Source organism: Zingiber officinale, chromosome 7A, assembly GCF_018446385.1.
Source record: "Zingiber officinale cultivar Zhangliang chromosome 7A, Zo_v1.1, whole genome shotgun sequence".
NCBI classification, from domain to species: Eukaryota; Viridiplantae; Streptophyta; class Magnoliopsida; order Zingiberales; family Zingiberaceae; genus Zingiber; species Zingiber officinale.
Window position 1 is genome coordinate 128,806,833 of NC_055998.1, and position 18,116 is coordinate 128,824,948.

The 18,116-nt window shown below is 39.4% G+C and overlaps 3 protein-coding genes across 3 annotated transcripts; 2 read left to right on the top strand and 1 right to left on the bottom strand.

Moving 5' to 3' along the window:
- Nucleotides 1-9,476: 9,476 nt before the first annotated feature.
- On the top strand, nt 9,477-11,797 carry LOC122002506 (laccase-7-like). The gene is made up of 5 exons (XM_042557703.1): nt 9,477-9,651; nt 9,746-9,897; nt 9,992-10,368; nt 10,439-11,389; nt 11,480-11,797. The coding sequence occupies exons 1-5, from the start codon at nt 9,562-9,564 to the stop codon at nt 11,617-11,619; spliced, it is 1,710 nt and encodes a 569-aa protein (XP_042413637.1). The 5' UTR covers nt 9,477-9,561; the 3' UTR covers nt 11,620-11,797.
- Nucleotides 11,798-11,895: 98 nt separating this feature from the next.
- On the top strand, nt 11,896-12,641 carry LOC122002507 (18.1 kDa class I heat shock protein-like). Its single transcript, XM_042557704.1, has one exon. It carries the CDS (start codon nt 11,980-11,982, stop codon nt 12,445-12,447), a length of 468 nt encoding a protein of 155 aa, XP_042413638.1. The 5' UTR covers nt 11,896-11,979; the 3' UTR covers nt 12,448-12,641.
- A 3,389-nt stretch (nt 12,642-16,030) lies between these two features.
- On the bottom strand, nt 16,031-17,290 carry LOC121999718. The gene is made up of 4 exons (XM_042554361.1): nt 16,921-17,290; nt 16,569-16,794; nt 16,212-16,489; nt 16,031-16,128 (listed from the first exon to the last, which is right to left on the bottom strand). The coding sequence occupies exons 1-4, from the start codon at nt 17,288-17,290 to the stop codon at nt 16,031-16,033; spliced, it is 972 nt and encodes a 323-aa protein (XP_042410295.1).
- Between the last annotated feature and the right edge of the window lie 826 nt (nt 17,291-18,116).

Genomic DNA, 18,116 nt, shown 5'->3' on the forward strand with positions numbered 1-18,116 from the left:
TTGCGCTTCATGGTTATCCAAGTCCCAATCCATCTTTATCCGATCGGCAGCTCGTCCACCCAGCTTCCTCCTACGTGGTCGATCCATCGCCTGACATCAAACTCCCGCTCTTGAGGTTCCAGAAGGAGGGGCTTGCTATAAGTTGAATTCAGGAGATGAAGTATCTGCTTTTGAGGGAAATGGGACTGTGGCAGTCGGTGCTTCCACTCGGCCCCCTAATGCTGTTGTCGCTTGTTGCTCAGCTGCTCGGCTTGCGCATTCTCTCTCTGTTGCTCCATGAGCTTAGTTGCTCTTGCCTTGATTAGAGCGTCGGGCTCCTTCTTCGAGAGCATCACCGTGTGCGGTCGTCCAGCCTCGTCCATTGCTTCCGTTCGGATGCAGGAGCGTTCCCACAGACGGCGCCAATTTGATCCTGTCCGAACGCTGACTCAACGGACGCTGGGCACGTGACGCTCTCCGATTTGCTGATATAGATCTCCGGCTAGTCGTCCGAAGCTCCGGCGAACCTGCACAGAAGTCGGGCCGGGAAGGGGTTCCTGGCGGCGACCCTCCGACGCTCAAGTCAGGCAAGCAAGTGGTGGAAAAAGTAGCTCCAAAGGTTGTATATCGCCTACCTCCGGCGAAGTATGAGGCTCGTTATATAGGATGGTGAAAAGGTCCCTGTGCGTCCACCGAGGCACATACATGTCCGTAGCCCATACTTCGGTATGTGTCTGTCAGAACGCTTACCTGACTCCATACTGCTACAGTCCAATCACGTCTTCGATGAGACAGCAGAACACCTCGTTGTCAGATTTGGAGTATGGCCTAGCCATAGGACTTGACGGCTTCAGAAGATGTTCCTGTTCTCCTTTACCCACCGCCGGTCGGGACGTCTGTCCGTCCGGCTGAACGGGGAGTTCACGCGCCGGCCGGACAGATCTCATCTCATGCGCAGTCCGGGCGGCACTCTCCTCACGTCCGGACTGCCGTTTGCAGCGATATGCTGGGGAGAATTTCGGTAGGGTGCTATGTAAGAACTGTTAGCAGTACACCACCTTCTCTTAGGCCTTCCGCTTGGCTCTTTGCTACTGTTCCATTGAGCGTCGAACCCCAACTTTAGTCGGGGCGCCTATTGCCTCAGCTATTCACTAGTCGGTCTGCCTAGGTCGGTCGGTCTGCCTATCCGGTCGGCCACTTGGCCTTTTGACTCCAGCGTGGCATGGACCCCTCAGAATGGGGGGCCCCCGTTCTAACCGCCGGATCAACTCCCAAGAGCCTTCAAGAACTAGCGGTGAAGATTGGAGAAAGGCGCTGAAGATTTCTGTAAGCTCGCAGGAAAGACATCACAAAGATCTAGAGAAGAAAACGCTCCGCCCAGGCGTTAAACAGTGCTCTCAATCAATCGAATTCATCCCCAATTGATTGCCACGTCATCACCGCTCCATCGCAGCTAGACCCGACCCCGGGCCGGGTCTGGCCCGGACCCGGCCTGGGCCCGTAACTGGGTCAACGGGCCGGTTGCCCGTTGACCCGGTTCACCGGGTCGAACCGGAACCGGCCCGGCAAGTTGCCGGGCCGGTTCCGGTTCATTGGGTGTAAAAATCGGCGAACCGCCGGTTAACTGGCGGGTTGAACCGGCGGTTCAGCCGCAAAATTTTTTTTTTTTTAAACGGCTTGAACCGCCGGTTAACCGGCGGTTCATAGCCGTTGGAACCACCGGTTAACCGGCGGTTCGTAGCCGTTGGGAGGGTTTTTTAGATATTTTTTTTCAACGGTTAGGATCATTTGACCGTTTTTTGATCAATGGCTATGATTTAGTGTCTGTGACTATCAAAACTTTATAAATAGAGAGCTCATTCATCATTTTTCACACACATCTTCTCTACTCTTAATCTCATTTTCGTATTCTCTAATCTCTACGCGCTTTCGTTTTCAATTTTCAATTACAATGAAAGGAGGCCGCGGAGGTGCATCATCTTGAGCTCGGAAGGGAAAGCAAATAATGAATTCGCGGGAGGAGGACCCCAACATTCAATCCACCGATGATGAGATCGAGCATCTTCCGAATCCGACACCCGAAACACAAGGAAGTACCGATGCAATTACTTCTAAGGTTCGGGAACTTCCTCCTCTAAAGTCTTCTATTTTTACTAAACATTTTGAGAAGGTCACTCTTCCGTCGGGAGAAATGCGTGCAAAATGTAAGCACTGCAATGCTTCCTACAAATTCCAAGTCGGCGGCGGCTATGGGTCGTTGAAACGACATGTAGAAACGAAGCACCCGACGGAATATGGACTCGACCGTTCTCAAACACAATTATCAAGATTTTCTTCAACTAGCGATAGTACCGATTCCGGTTTATTTTTATATTCGGATAATAAATTAAGAGAATCATTAGCTAAATTTGTTTCCGTAGAATATCTTTCTTTTAGTTTTGGATCTAAATGCACATTTGAAGATTTTTGTAAAGAATCTCTTAATCCATGTGCTAAACGTGTTCCTAGGACTACACTTACTCGTACAATTAAAAAATTAGTAAAACAAGGAAAAAAGAATTTAATTGATGAATTTAGTAAATTAGATAATAAAGTTTCTTTATGTTCCGATATTTGGAGTGATCATTAGCAAACACATTCCTATATGGGTGTGACTTGCCATTGGATCGATAACTCTTGGAACCTCCAAAAAAGATTATTAGCTTATAGAGTTTTTGATGAATCACATAATGCTCATAATATCGCACAATTATTATGTTTAATTTTAGAAGAATATGGTTTAACTCATAAAATATTTTCAATATCATTAGATAATGCTAGTTCTAATACCGCTTGTATAGATGATCTAAAATTTGTTTGTCAACCTATTATTGGAGGTTTATTTTTTAATATTCGTTGTGTATGCCATGTTTTAAATTTATGTGTTCAAGATGGTTTAAAAATTTTAGAAAGTTATATTAAACCAATTAGAATTGCAATTTCTTATTTATGGTCTCATCCATCTATAATGAAACAATGGGGTAGGTTTTGTAAAATTAATGGAATGAGACCTAAAAAATTTCCACGTGATGTACCAACACGTTGGAATTCAACATACCAATTATTATAAGATTCATTTCAATATAAAGAATTATTATGTTCATTTTTTGCACAAAACACTAATACTAATATATATTTATTTTCACAACAATGGAATATTTGTAGTAGTATTTGTGAAATTTTAAAAGTATTTAATGATGCAACCGAACAACTTTCCGGTGTTTATTATCCCACTGCTCAATTAGTTTTAGAAAATTTTTCTAATATAGTATTAGTTTTAAATGAACATATTAATAATGAATCTTTATCTCCTTGCATCTTAGCTATGAAAACTAAATGGGAAAAATATTTTTATTTAATTCCTGAAATTTATTTAATTGCATTTGCTTTAGATCCTAGATTTAAATTAGAAGTTTTACAAGAAATGTTAACTTTATATTATGATGCTTTAATTCCAATTAAAGATTCTTCTTCCCGATCCAGATAATATTATATATAATGTTAGAATTTATTTATATGATATTTATAATCAATATTATGCAAAATATGGAACACAAATTAATATTTCTGAAATTCAACAAACTACTAGTAGTAATTTAAAACTTACAAAAGCACAACTCTTATTAAAAGAATGGACAAAACGTCCACGGGGATCCTCAAGTTCAACACAGGAACTTGAGAATTATTTTACGACTTCTTTTGATTTTAATGAAGCAGATAGCGAAAACTTTGATATCTTAAAGTGGTGGTCACAGAAGGCTCAAAGCTTTCCCGTTCTCTCCGTGATCGCAAAAGAAATTTTAGCTTGTCCAGTGTCAACTGTTGCTGTGGAGCAGACGTTCAGTGCCGGCGGCAACATATTAGATGAACGACGATCAACTTTGTCTCCCGACTCCTTGGAAGCCCAAGCATTACTGGACGATTGGACCAGAGCGGAGAAAAGAATCCAAGGAATGCAACTTTCAGATGACGAAGTTGAAGATTTTGATACTGAAGGAACAAATACGACAAGAACAGGAAATGGAAGTGAATGAAAATGTAAAAGGATAAAAAATGTAAAAGAACTACGTGGGCTTTGATTCCCCTAAAAGGATATGTAGGCAACTTAAATAAGTGCAAGCCCTTTGTTTAATAAATTTTAATTTCTAATTTTTAATGTTTAATGTTTAATGTTTAATTTTTAATTTTTAATTTTTAATTTTTTTAACATATTAATCTTGAACCGTGACGAACCGTGACGAACCGTGAACCGAACCGTGAACCGGCGGTTCTGAACCGTGAACCGTAACCGTCTTGGGCGGTTAAGATTAAGGGTCGACCTGCCTGGAACCGTCGAACCGGCGGTTCCGAACCGTCGAACCGTCGGTTCCGAATCGTGGTCAGGTCTAATCGCAACCGTCCATGACCTGCATCCTGCGCAACGGTCACTTCCCAATCGATCGACCGATCGATTGGGACTTCTCGAATCGATCGCACGATCGATTCAGAACCTTTTTGTGCTCTCGCATCCGCGTGAGAGCTTCTGCTGCCCAATCGATTGGCAGCTCCCAATCGATCGCCCGATCAATTGAGAAAGTCTCTGTGCTCACGATTTCATATCTCAATCGATCGACCTATCGATTGGGCCTTCCCACAATCACATCACAGTCCAAATCGATCGACCGATCGATTTGGACCCTGTTCAATCGATCCCCCGATCGATTGAATACTCTGAACTTGACTCAAACTCAAGTCTAAAGTCCCAAACCCAACTTCCGGTCAACCGTGGCCTGTTGGGCCTCCATGCCTAGCATTTGGCCACCCCCGACCAACCTCGAACTAGCCTTCTAGTCTCCTCCATCAGCCTTGCGTCCCTCGGATATCACCTCATCCTTCACGCCTTGCCTTCAGGAGCTTCCTTCGGCCTCATCCTAGTTGTCGGGTCTTCCTTGCCAAGTCATACCAGGACTTACCTTGCCAGGACCACATGCTTGGACTTTCCAATTGCCTGGCTCCTCACCAGGACTTTCTCCTTTGCCAAGATCACACTTGGACTTTCCAACTGCCTAGCTCCTCACAAGGACTTTCTCCTGCTTAGCTCCTCACTAGGACTTTCCCGTTGCCTGATTTCTCACCAGGACTTTCTCCTTTGCCAAGATTACATTTGGACTTTCCAATTACCTGGTTCCTCACCAGGACTTTCTCCTGCCTATCTCCTCACTAGGACTTTCCCGTTGTCTGGCTCCTCACCAGGACTTTCTCAAATGTCTAACATCCAGTTAGGGCTTTCCCAGTCAAGTCTCCTATCAACCTTGATCTACTTGACTTGTATTATCATCAACCTGGTCAATCCTTTGACCATCTCCATAACCAGACGATTGCTCCAGCAATCTCCTTATATTGTCAAACATCAGAACTCAAATCCCGACTCAAGCTTGACTCAACTCAAGCTTAGTCAAACTGGTCAACCTTGACCTAGGAAAATTGTCCCAACATTTTTGATACCAAAAAATTAAACTAAAGGAAGGTTAGGAAGATAATTGGCAATCCTAAATTATTAATTTCTAAAATAAGCAAAAACATGATCAACATTAAATGTGAAACATTATTCTCCAGCTTGATATGTTCTTTTAATCCAAGTGAAGCCACCTCAAATAGAGTTAAGATAAAGAAATCTGGATTTAGTTCAACTTCCACCTCGAGCAGTGACTAGACGGACTAGCAGTGACCGGCCATGGCGTGCAGTGAGTCTCTACGACCACCCAAGGAGAATCGTAACTAGTCGTAGCCAGCAGTGACCGGCAAAGGCCAGCCATGGCCATCAGCGGTTAGCAGCGACCAACCAGGCCAGCAGCGGCTGGCCTAGGGTAGTCGCGGTCGGCCAAGGGCCAATAGAAGCCAGCCAAGGGTAGCCACGACTGGGCAAGGCTAGTCGTCGCCGTTGAGTAGGGGAAAATAGAGGGGAGAGTGAGCTTACATTCATCGTCATTGCCATCAACGTCGCCGTTGCCAGAAATGGGGAAGTGAAATTAGGGAAACAGGTGTTTGGGAATTTAGGTTTTTTTTTTGCGACAAAACCCTAAAACCCATTTTTGTCACCAATTTGGCAACGAAAATCCTGTTCGTAGCCAAATTTGATGACGAAAGCTATTTTCACCGTCAAAATTGGCTATGAATATAGTTTTCATCGCCAAATCGGCAACAAATATCCTATTCATCGACAAATTTGGTGACAAACTCATCACATTTGGCTAGGAAACCTAGTTGGATCGCCAAATTTGGTGACAAAACCCGTTTTCGTCGTCAAATTGGCGACAAAAATCCCATTCATCACAAAATTTGGCAAGGAAACCCAGTTGGATCGCCAATTTTGACAATGAAACCCAAGTTCATCACCAAATATGGCTAGGAAACTGGGTTGGATTGCCAAATTTGGATATCATCACCAAATTTGGCTAGGAAACCTTGTTGGATTGCCAAATTTGGAGACTAAAACGGTTTTTGTCGCCAATTTGGTGATCTCATTCCCTAAATTTGGCGACGAATTCATATTTCGTTGTCAATCTGCGACAATTTCATAATTCGTCACAAACTTTACAACAAATTCATTATTCATTGTAAATTAACGACGAATTTAGCGACAAATTATTTTTTAGTGACGAATATAGAAACAAATGTGTTTTTGTTGCTAATATTGTGATTAAAATAATTTTATCATAAATTTTGTCGCTAATTTATGATGAAATTTATTTTTGTCGCAAAATTTATTATAGATTTACAACAACAACAACAACAAAAAATTTTTAGCGCTAACTTCGTCGCTAAAATCATGTCTTTTATAATGAAATATCTTTTTAACAAAAAAAAAAAAACAAAAGGAAGAAAGGAAAAGGCTCCGATCCTGGTTACTCGGGCTTCTTTGAGAAAGCCCGTTCCATCATGGCTGCTGCATCCTCCTCTCTCACCCCGAAGCTCCGGCATGTGCGCAGCTTTCGTCCACACCGAATGTGGTCAAAGGAGTCCGTCGGCACCGACGTCTTCATTCCCCGCGCCACTGCCAACAAGCTCGAAGTAAAGAAAATCACAGGCATATGCACCGTCCACATTGATTCTCGCGAGCCCGAACACTAATAAGCGCGCCATCAAAATGTACTTTGATTTTTTTTTTGTCAATTTATGTTGTCACTCTTGTGCTTAATATTCAATACTTGATTAAAAGTCATGTTCCTAATTCTTAAGCACTACTTAAATTCTTATCTTCTAGTTTTAGTTCCCACGTGTATAAAATGAAAATTAACTTAAAATTTGAACAATTTAAACTTTTGGATGGGCGAGTTCGGCTTTATTGATTCCCTTTTGCGCTAGGTTGAAAAATATCAATCTTCCTTCCCAAGAAAAACAAACTTATTAAATAGAATTTAAATTTTTGACAATGTCAGTTGATGATTTTTTTAAACGCTTTGACTATTAATTATCTCATCTGATAATGAACACCCTCTCATAAAATATTATCGTTCCTAAGAATTTGAATTTACGTGGAAGAAGAAAAGAATTGAAGAAAACCAACTTTACTATTTTTCTAATTAACTAGATCATAATTCCTAATCGCTTGTGTCTCAAGATATACAATGAACAAGTGATCTTTCATTTCTTGTCATCCTCCACAGCATGGCGATCTTGGATTGTCAATTCTGAATTTGTCAACGCCCTTGCCAAGTAAACTCTCATGCATGATCACGCCATTTGCACTCATATTTGTGAAGTTTCATATAAAAAATAATATAACAATAAGCTTCCTCGTAATCAACCAAATATTTAAACAAAGCCACAATTAATCTTACAAATTACACTGCCATTTGGATTAATAATAAATTGATCACTTCTCCCTCTCAATTTATTTAAGTTGGCAAACATATGACGGTCACCACGAGCCCATCAATTTATACATTCTTTAGGTAACTAACTAACTCGTTTTACTTTTTTCTTTGGTGCTTAATTCAGTAAGTCAACAATCTTTTATAATGCACAGCTCGTTTATGGATGTCCTAAAACACTCTAGTTATATCTTTAAATTGATACGACGGACAATTATTTAGTCTATAAACGATATAAATTCAAATGTCAATAATCACTGACTTTTGTTTATTAGCTTTCCTTTTATCGTTTGCTAAGAATTCCAGTTTTTTAATCAATAATTGACTTTTTCTCTAGTCAAACTACACCGCATCGGTTATTATTTTTCAAATAATTCACTTTAAAGAATTAAATATAGTTAGTTAGTTAGTTAATTAATTTTATCTCTTGTTGCTTAACTTTCTTTTTCTTATTTGTTAAAAATCCTTAGTCAATTGAAATTAGTTCTACTCTTAAGGACTAATGAATTATCTTAAAAAACTAATTATCTTGCTTTCTAAATATATTGATGAGAATATATAGTTGTTAATTATGATTATCAGTATCATATAATTAAAATTTTTCCAATTCTAAAATTCTGATCCGACTCAGTCTGTTTGGGAATGTTGACTTCGAAAGCCAAGTCAAGTCAAACGCCATGATTTAAAAAAATTTATTGGTCATTTATTTTTTTAAAATATCAGCTGTCAAATATATATTTAATTTTTATTTTTTAAATAAATATACTGATCATTTATTTAGCCAGTAATTATTTTTTAAAAAAATACCCATCATTATTTTAGTCAGGAATAATTTTACCATGTATGAATTATCGGCCAAGTGCTGATCAAATATTTATGACCAATAATTCCATAGAAAAGAGTGCTGGATTGACTGGACTGCCATTTTTATTGGCCGGTAATCCTATTTTTAATTTCAAATAATGAATTTACCTAGAAACTGCCATATACTCATATCTTTCCTAATATTAGACTATTTACAGATTTCCGTTGCAATTTCCCTCTCGTTATAAGAAAATATTTACTTTATTCGGAAGTCATTGCCGCAGCGGTGCTTTGAGAATGACACTCATTTTTTGAAAAGAAATAAATTATGAAAGACATTTATTTTAATATAACGGTTCTTTATATAAAATTAGACATTCAGTAAAATATCTTATATCCGTTAAATTAACTCCGAAACAATTGATAATATCGGTGCATGGAATTGGCAACGCAAAGAGTGAATTAATTATTATTGCACCCATGCACGTGTTGGAACGAATGCATGCATCGTTTAGACTTTAGCGAGTGTTCAAAAGTTAAACTTCTACGCAAATTATTCATCCGTATATGTAAGCATTATATATCATTAATTAATTAATTAAGTTATTTTGAAAAAACTCCTCTGCCGAAATCAAACTCTACGTTTGAAAATTTCAACATAAACAGGAAAACTCGACCGCCATCTGAAATCACATTTTTCTAAAATCAAGATGATGTCTGATCATTACCTACTGCCTCCACACGTTGAAAAACAATATATATATATATATAAGGGCCCCTTCAAGCTCTTCCATTGCCATCCATCTTCGAAGTAAACACAAAGAGATCAAGTAGTTTTGATATCTTCTTTGTCGATTCGATACTCTCTTCCTCCTCTAATACTATCATGGCTTGGCTTAAGGCCTTGGCGTTGGCTTTAAGCCTTGCTTGGTTAGGGTTCGTGGCAGATGCTGCAATTGTGGAGCACACATTTAACGTAATTTTTATGATTTTTTTATTAAGTTTTTTTTTTACTAGCTAAGGCTTCGATTTAATCTTGTTTTTTTTAAAAAAAAAAATTGAATTTATAGGTGGGCAATTTGAGTGTTCGACGATTGTGCCAGAACACAGTCATAACTGCAGTTAACGGCCAGATGCCCGGGCCGACCATTGAAGTGAATGAAGGTGACACGTTGGTCGTTCACGTCATCAATGACTCCCCTTATAATATGACAATTCACTGGTAATTTATTACGAGATTATATGTTTTTATATTCGATATTATTAATTGTTCGTGATTAGACGATCGCTAAAATACTTAATTTTGAGTCTTGTAGGCATGGTGTTCTTCAAATCTTGAGCAGTTGGGCTGATGGCGCGAACATGATATCGCAATGCCCGATCCGTTCGGGAAAGAAATTCACCTATAAATTCAACGTCACAAAACAAGAAGGCACTCTTTGGTGGCACGCCCACACTTCCTTTCTCCGTGCGACTGTCTATGGAGCTCTCATCATCCGCCCTCGACGTGGCCCTGCGGGCTACCCCTTCCCTAAGCCTGATTACGAAGTTCCCATCATAATCGGAGAATGGTGGAACGCCAATGTGGTGGAGTTGGAGAGAATAGCCATCGACGTCGGCGGCATCCCCACCATCTCGGACGCCTTCACCATCAACGGCCAGCCCGGCGACCAGTACAATTGCTCTAGAAAACGTGAGCTAAATCAATTAACTGTGAGCATGAACTCGGCGATGATCGTTAACTTGATGGTTTGGATGTGCAGACATGTACGAGCTCAAGGTGGTGCCCGGGAAGACCTACTTGCTGCGCCTCATCAACTCTGCACTCGTGAACCAGCACTTCTTCATGATCGCTGGCCACTCCTTCACTGTCGTCGCCGCCGACGCCAGCTACACCGCCCCTTACAAAACCGACGTCCTCGTCCTCGCCTCCGGCCAGACCGTCGACGCCCTCATGGTCGCCGACGCTGCACCCGGTGACTACTACATGGCCGCCCGCCCGTACATCAGCACTGGATTCAACTTCCCCGGACTCCGCTTCGACACCTCCACCACTACGGCAGTCCTTCGCTACCACACCCCGCGTCCGGCGACGCCGCTCATGCCGATGCTCCCGAGCCTGTACTCCCTCGAGACCGCGAACCGGTTTTACACGAACATTACCGGGTTGGTCCGGCCGGGCCACCCGACCGTGCCGCTGCATGTGGATGAGCACATGTTTGTCACGTTTGGGTTCGGTCTGGTTCCCTGCGTGCCGAGTCAAATCCGCTGCAACCGTTCCACCGGGTCCTTCGCCGCGAGCATGAACAACGTGTCGTTCCATTTCCCCACCCGGGTGTCCCTCCTGGAGGCGAGCTATCGGCGGATCGATGGCGTCTACACCGCCGACTTCCCCGACGAGCCGCCGGTCTGGTTCGACTTCACCAACGTGACCGACCCCGGGCTGACGATGACAGTGAAGCAGACCCGGGCGAAGCGGGTCCGGTTCGGGGCGACGGTCGAGATGGTCCTGCAGAACACGGCGATCATCGCGACGGAGAACCACCCGATGCACATCCATGGCTACAACTTCTTCATTCTCGCACAAGGTTTCGGCAACTACAACAAGGCTACCGCCCCCGCCCGGTACAATCTGGTGAACCCGCAGGTGAGGAACACCATCGGTGTGCCGGTCGGAGGCTGGGCTGTCATCCGGTTCGTGGCCAATAACCCAGGTTCGAAGTCAAACTGCTCTCATCTCCGTTTCGAGAAACTGGAACTCTGAATCTAACATTTTTGTGAATATGTTGATCGAATCGAACTAGGGATGTGGTTCATGCACTGCCATTTGGATTCGCACTTGCCGTTGGGGTTGTCGATGGCGTTCGAGGTGGAGAATGGACCGGACGCGGACTCGACGCTGCCGCCGCCGCCGCCGGACTACCCGAGTTGCCATGATTATTAAGTTAAGCCGGCTGGCCGGCCGGAGAAGAAGATGAATAAATATAGCAGCTTAATTTATTACATTTACATGTACTATTGGCAGCACATTGTGCACATTTACATGTGCTAGAAAATTATCATTATCTTATCGATTGTCATAATTCTCACTGTTAATTTTTATTTATTACATGTTACACATTCTATATCTCTAGCCCAGCCCAGAACTCTCTAAAAACCCAACTTGAGCCTAAGCTATAGAACTCTCCAGAAGCCTCATCCTCATGTTTCCGTTCCTATTAAAACCCTCCCATTCCGCAGGCGAAAACTGAACTCGCACTTCTTCTCCTCCTCCTTTTTCACGCAATCCGTCTACAAGATCAAGATGTCGATGACTCCCTTCGACTACTGTAGCCGGCTAGGAGGCCTCCTCGATCTCTGGGACCCCTTCGAGGGCTTCCCCTTCGAGTCTCGCCTCGCCTTCCCTCGCTTCGGCGACGACTCCGCCTTCGCCTCTGCCGCTGGCGCCCGCGTCGACTGGAAGGAAACCCAGGAGGCGCACGTCTTCATGGCCGATCTCCCAGGCCTGCGCAAGGAGGACGTCAGGGTGGAGGTGGAGGACGGCTCGGTCCTCCAGATCAGCGGCCAGCGCAGCCGCGAGCGCGAGGAGAAGACCGACACCTGGCACCGAATCGAGCGCAGCAGCGGTAAATTCCAACGCAGATTCCGCCTGCCGGCTAACGCCAAGGCGGATCAGGTCAAGGCAGCCATGGAGAACGGCGTGCTCACTGTTACCGTGGCCAAGGAAGGGGTGAAGAAGCCCGGCATCAGGTCCATCGAGATTTCCGGTTAGTTTCGAGATTCAGACGTGTTTCTGCCTCGCTACTGCATCAGATGCCTATATGCTTGCTTCCTTATGTGCGTTTGTGCTTTTGCTGCTCTTCCTTTCGGGTGAACCATCCAGATCTATCCACCGTAGTCTTCGACGATGCTTTAAATAAATAGTGTACAAATCTTTCTAATTTTTCTTGGAGTATTTCGTTTTAATATCGCAAGCTCTACGGGAATGCGGAGTGCGTGCGTGCGTGAGCTAGGTAAGCAGTCGGACTGAAAATTAGAATGTCAAGAAAGAGAACTGAATCGGTTCTATTAAACTATATTTTTAAATTATTGAATTTTTATAATAGTGTTAGAAATAGAATGGAGAGATTAGAGAAGGAAAGTGCGATGAAAATTATTAAAATATATTTTTAATAATGTATTTTTAAATTATTGAAAATAATTTAGTAAACTTAAAATAAAATTAGTTCTATTAAAATGATACGTAGGAAGCGGATGAGAGAGAATGGGATGAAAGATAATATGATGGAGATTTAAAAAAAAAATGATGAGAGATGAAGTGTAGAGGTCATAGTTTGTAGAATCGTGTGTGATTCTATATAAGATCAATTTTAGGTCAAGATCGGATTGTAGAAACGTATAATCTTATAAAAAATCTTTAATAATTAGAAGGGGTGAATACAAACATAAAAAATAAAAAGTATAATGTGAAACAATATTAAATCTCCACTAAGAGGGTGTTTGGCTGAGCTTATAAGTTGTTTTAGAGAGCTTATAAGCTCTTCAAATTTGTTTGGTAATTTTTTTTCCAAATAGCTTATAAGTTGTTAAAATAAGTTGTTTTGGAGCTTATAAGTTGTTTTTAAAAAAGTATGGAAGACCTTATTTTTTTTAAAAAAAATCTTATTTTAATAATTTATTTCTCTAAAATACCCTTATATAATTTCATAAATCCTTATTTTATCCTCCATAAATTTTTATAAGTCTAATATTTTTTATCTCCGTCGACTTTTCTTCTAACATTGTGTATCTTCTCTGTCAATGCCTCTTTCTAATTTTCTCTCTCCCGGTGCAGGAATTCGTTCAAAACTCTCTATTAATAAAAATCTCAAAATCCTCTATTAATAGTATTATACTCTTTTTGATAATTTTATTAATAAAAAGATCTTATAATACCAAATACATTAATATCTTTAAGTTGATTGTAATAAGTTCACCCAAAATTTTAACAACTTATTTTTAAAATAAGACCTAACAATTTATAAGCTCCAAAAGTAACTTATAAGCTGTACGAATTTATAAACTGTTTTTAATAAGTTTAGACAAACATCCTCTAAATGTATTAACTTAGAATGTCCAATTCACAATTAAAATATCGTAGTATCATATTATTCATTGCTCTTTGTTACACATAAAAATAGGCATCATGCATTCATTTTCGTTGAGATCTTTCAATCCTCAAAGACAAAAACTTTTGGAGTAGAGTTAAATGTGCAATGATCAATTGCTACAAGCTACATAACAACAAAAGAATAATGCAAAATAACCTAGCAATTGTAATTGAGAAAGGGGTGCTTATTTATTTATTTATTTATTTTAATCAAGAGGATCTGTCATTTATTGGAAAAAGAAATCTCATACTAGAAGGGGGCCAAATCTTACCTTCTCGTAAGATTTATTACAAAGACTTTAACTACTTTAGAATAAACTCCAAAGTAATGCTAATCAACTCTATAAATTTTACAAAAGCCAAAATTTAAAGAACTCCTCCTCACCCATATACAAATTAAAACATATCCACATATGAACCATCATAAGAGATCCTTGAAACCCCAAACTTTTCAAAAATTAAAATCAGACTTGGAAGGCTCCACAAAGTGTGAAGAACAATTCGTGTAAACTCAACCGAAATCTCATATGAATCCTATATACAAAATTAAATCTGCACATATCCTCCCTACACCAATGAGATTGCAGAATATTCCACAGAATCCAAACTCCACCTTCAATAAGCCTCATAACTCATAAGTACTAGAACCAACCAAAATGAATAAAGCACACAAACATCTCACTGCAACCACTCACTGCACTGCACACACTCTGCCGAAATCCCAAAACCAACCAACCACCTCAGAAACCTACAAAACGAGAGCATGCCAAGCCTCCAATGCATCCACACTTTCAACTCTGCTTTCTGCATAATAAGCCCCAACATACACCATAATCCAGAAAAACTCATATCAAAATGCTCCACAATTTGCAATGCTCAGCCACTTAGACAACGATTCCCCAAATGTCATAAAAACAAAACAACAACACACAATCCAAAAAAATCACATTTTTAAGCTCTGGTGACATAGCATCCGAAACCCAGCAAAATAACATAAAAATCACAATGCAATCACGCTATCCATTCAACGCAAAAATAATTCATATAAATACACATTCAATCAATAGATCAACATAAACTCTCTTGTATATTATAGCCAAAATAACCTAACATGCTAGCATCCAAAATAACCTAGCGTACATTTAACATTTTACATCTTAATTCTAAACATATATACAATCAGTTTATATAATTAGAAGTCATTCTCAAATCCATAACAATTATCTCCAAATCCATAATCTTCATTGTGGCCAACAGTTTTAACAGATTCATCCACTTTTGACATTTAAATAGCATCTTCATTGATCACATTTAAATCATTTTCATCCTCTTCTTCATTAACCAAGTTGTGCATTTGATTGACTTGTTTTCTCTTTCCACGAGATTCACTAGGTGTTTCATCAACTACATGAAAACCAAAATGAATGTAACAAATTTAACACTAATATGTAAAAGTTAACACCCAATGGAACTTTTCATAATGATTGATGATAAATAAAAATAACTTACTAATCCTCATTATATGTGATGCAACGACTTCAACCTCATCATTTTCCTCCTCATCTGTAGTGTCATGATTTTGATTTTCATCTAAAATTCTTAACCATTCATTGTCTTTTGGTAATACAGGATCTTCTATCTCTGTTATCCATTCATCATCAGAAGGAAAATTTTCAAATTGATCTTTTTCAACATTCATCATCTTTTGTTTTTCTCTTTCCCTCTCTTTCTTTTAATCTCAAGTTATACATCACAAAAGCCCCCACGGGCGGGATCAGCCGGTTATGACATGGTATTCTTGCATCATGAGTCGGGAGGTCGAGGGTCTGCGGCAGCAATTGCGATAACATCAATATCTGTCCATGCTAAACACCTAAGACCGCCATGTCATAGCTGGGCCCGTATTCACCGTGATTTACTCCCTCTCATACTTGTGGGGCCGGGGTGAGGGGGCCGCTGGGTTGGCGGTTCCAACCTTGCATCAAGTTATACATCACAAAAAACAAATCATTCATCCTTTTTTGGGCTAAACGGTTCCTCCTTTTTGAATGCACCTATTTTCCAATGAAAAAGTATTAAGTATCAAGTTATCAACACACACAGAATTTGTTATAAACAAAGTTTTTGAATAGTTTAGATTGTTTAGCTACTTGAAAAATTAAATAGCATACAAAAGAAGTATTATCATTTCAAATGTACTCCAATTCTATTCACATCCTGAAGAACTATATGTCAAACTTAAAACTCTAATAGCAAATCTTTGCAACTCCGGACAATCATCCTCAAAAGAATGCCACCAATCAGCTAGAGTAAAAACAAAACATAAAAAAAAATCATAAATTTTTTTCAATTGAGTCTAACTTTTTTTTAAAATAATAATAAATAACCTGGTGATTTTGTGTTCCTTGATTGAATAGCATTTTCAATGCCAAATAATCCTTTTGTCATTCTGAATCTGTCCAATTGTTGGTCAATTGTATCTCGATCAGTAACGTTAGGAACAATTATGGTCATACATTCATAAAGTCCATGCTTTACATTCACATCTATTAGAAAAGTTTGACTATAATGATATTGAGGATTCCAATAATAGCCTGTAGCATGTAATGATTGACTAAGCATGTTTTTCCATCTCTTATCAATAATAGTATAGACGGGCTCATATCTACAAAATAGTGAGAAATTCATTAATCATATAATTCAATATCAGAATTAAACATATAATAAATTCAATAATATCTTACCTCTTTTTAGAACTCCTTAAATTTGTCTTAATCTCCTCCTTTACATGTTCTATTGCTTTGTAGAGAAAACCCATAGCATGCTTATCATCAAAATCAACCATTCTCAAAACTTTTATAAGTGGTGATACGATCTTTAAGCACAGTTTAACATTTGGCCAAAAATTTTGAGTGTCAAAAATGATGTTGCAGATTTCTTGTCCTTTTTTCTTCTTAGAATGTGAGCTGCCTCCATTTTTCATATGCCAAAAAAAAAAAAAAAAAACAATTAGCTCACCTTTCAATTCAAGAAGGCGTCTTATAGTCAAATATGATATGGCAAAATGAGTAACGTTGGGTCTAACCAACTCCTTACCTTTTGTGAACTCTTTCATCCAATTAACAACTGTACCCCAAGAGTAAATATAGGAGACCACTAATTTAGCCCTTGCTATTGTTTCCTTTTGCATTGGATCATGCTTGTTAAAATCCTCTAGCATCAAATCCAAGCAGTGGGCAGCACAAGGAGTCCAAAACAAATTTTTCCTTTTCTCCATTAATAATTTCCCAACTGCTTTATAATTAGCAGCATTATCTGAAATAATCTGCACAACATTTTCCTCCCCTACCTTTTCAACATCATCCAACATTTCAAATATCTTATCAGCAATTTTTGAAATATTAGTTGTTTCTACTGAACTTAAGAATACAGTTTTAGATGGACTATTGACAAGAAAATTACACATTATTCCCTTTCTTTGATCAATCCAGTCATCTGACATAATAATACAACTAATTTTTTACCATCTGACATAATAATACAACTAATTTTTTACCATTCTTCCTTGTATTTTTGAATAGCATTCAAGGTTTCAACCACTTCTCTCTTCAAAAAGGTGTCTCTGCAATCCCCTCCCAAATTCTCCTATTTGTGCAACCATTTTAGAAAAGAAAGGATTATTCACTACATTAACAGGAATAACACTGCTATAAAATCATTGAGCTATAGTTTGACAAACTTCATCCCTCTCATGTTTTCTCCACTTCTCATTTAGAGTTGTTTGTTTTCCCTTCAATCCTCTTGTTTTTTTAGTAACCAATTCATCCCTGGAACCAAATTGTTCAACTTCGTCTCCATCTATTGATTCGAATGAAGAATTAAACTTTCTTTTAGTTCTTTTTAAAGAATCTTCACTCTTACATCTTTATCAACTCAAGCATTTCTTTCCTAACCTCATTTGAGACTTGAGGACATAGTTCAACATCTTTACGTGTGCAAGCCAAGTGGTGCTTTAACTGATAAATCCCTCCAGCACGAATGATATTACAATACTTACATTGAACCTTCTTTGTTGTAGCATCAATTTCCTTGTCATGTTTCCATGATGGATTCAAACGGGCACCAAGAGCATTTTTATGGTTTTCTTCACGGGAGGAGCGGACGAAGACATTATGTAAGTTGAAAATTAAGAATTTTGAAATCAAAACACTATACAAGTACAACACAGACAAAGAAAATAGAGTTAGAATACAAATAAATAAATATCTATGCAGTAAAAAAAATCAAAAAAG

What these genes read in the sequence shown, in the direction of transcription:
- LOC122002507 (XM_042557704.1), top strand. Translation starts at nt 11,980, where the DNA reads ATGTCGATGACTCCCTTCGACTACTGTAGCCGGCTAGGAGGCCTCCTC.
- LOC122002506 (XM_042557703.1), top strand. Translation starts at nt 9,562, where the DNA reads ATGGCTTGGCTTAAGGCCTTGGCGTTGGCTTTAAGCCTTGCTTGGTTA. An exon ending in TTGTGGAGCACACATTTAAC is followed by an intron (nt 9,652 to 9,745) that starts GTAATTTTTATG and finishes TTGAATTTATAG; the next exon opens with GTGGGCAATTTGAGTGTTCG. An exon ending in TATAATATGACAATTCACTG is followed by an intron (nt 9,898 to 9,991) that starts GTAATTTATTAC and finishes TGAGTCTTGTAG; the next exon opens with GCATGGTGTTCTTCAAATCT.
- LOC121999718 (XM_042554361.1), bottom strand. Translation starts at nt 17,290, where the DNA reads ATGTGTAATTTTCTTGTCAATAGTCCATCTAAAACTGTATTCTTAAGT. An exon ending in TTAAGGAGTTCTAAAAAGAG is followed by an intron (nt 16,490 to 16,568) that starts GTAAGATATTAT and finishes ACTATTTTGTAG; the next exon opens with ATATGAGCCCGTCTATACTA. An exon ending in AAGGAACACAAAATCACCAG is followed by an intron (nt 16,129 to 16,211) that starts GTTATTTATTAT and finishes TTTTTACTCTAG; the next exon opens with CTGATTGGTGGCATTCTTTT.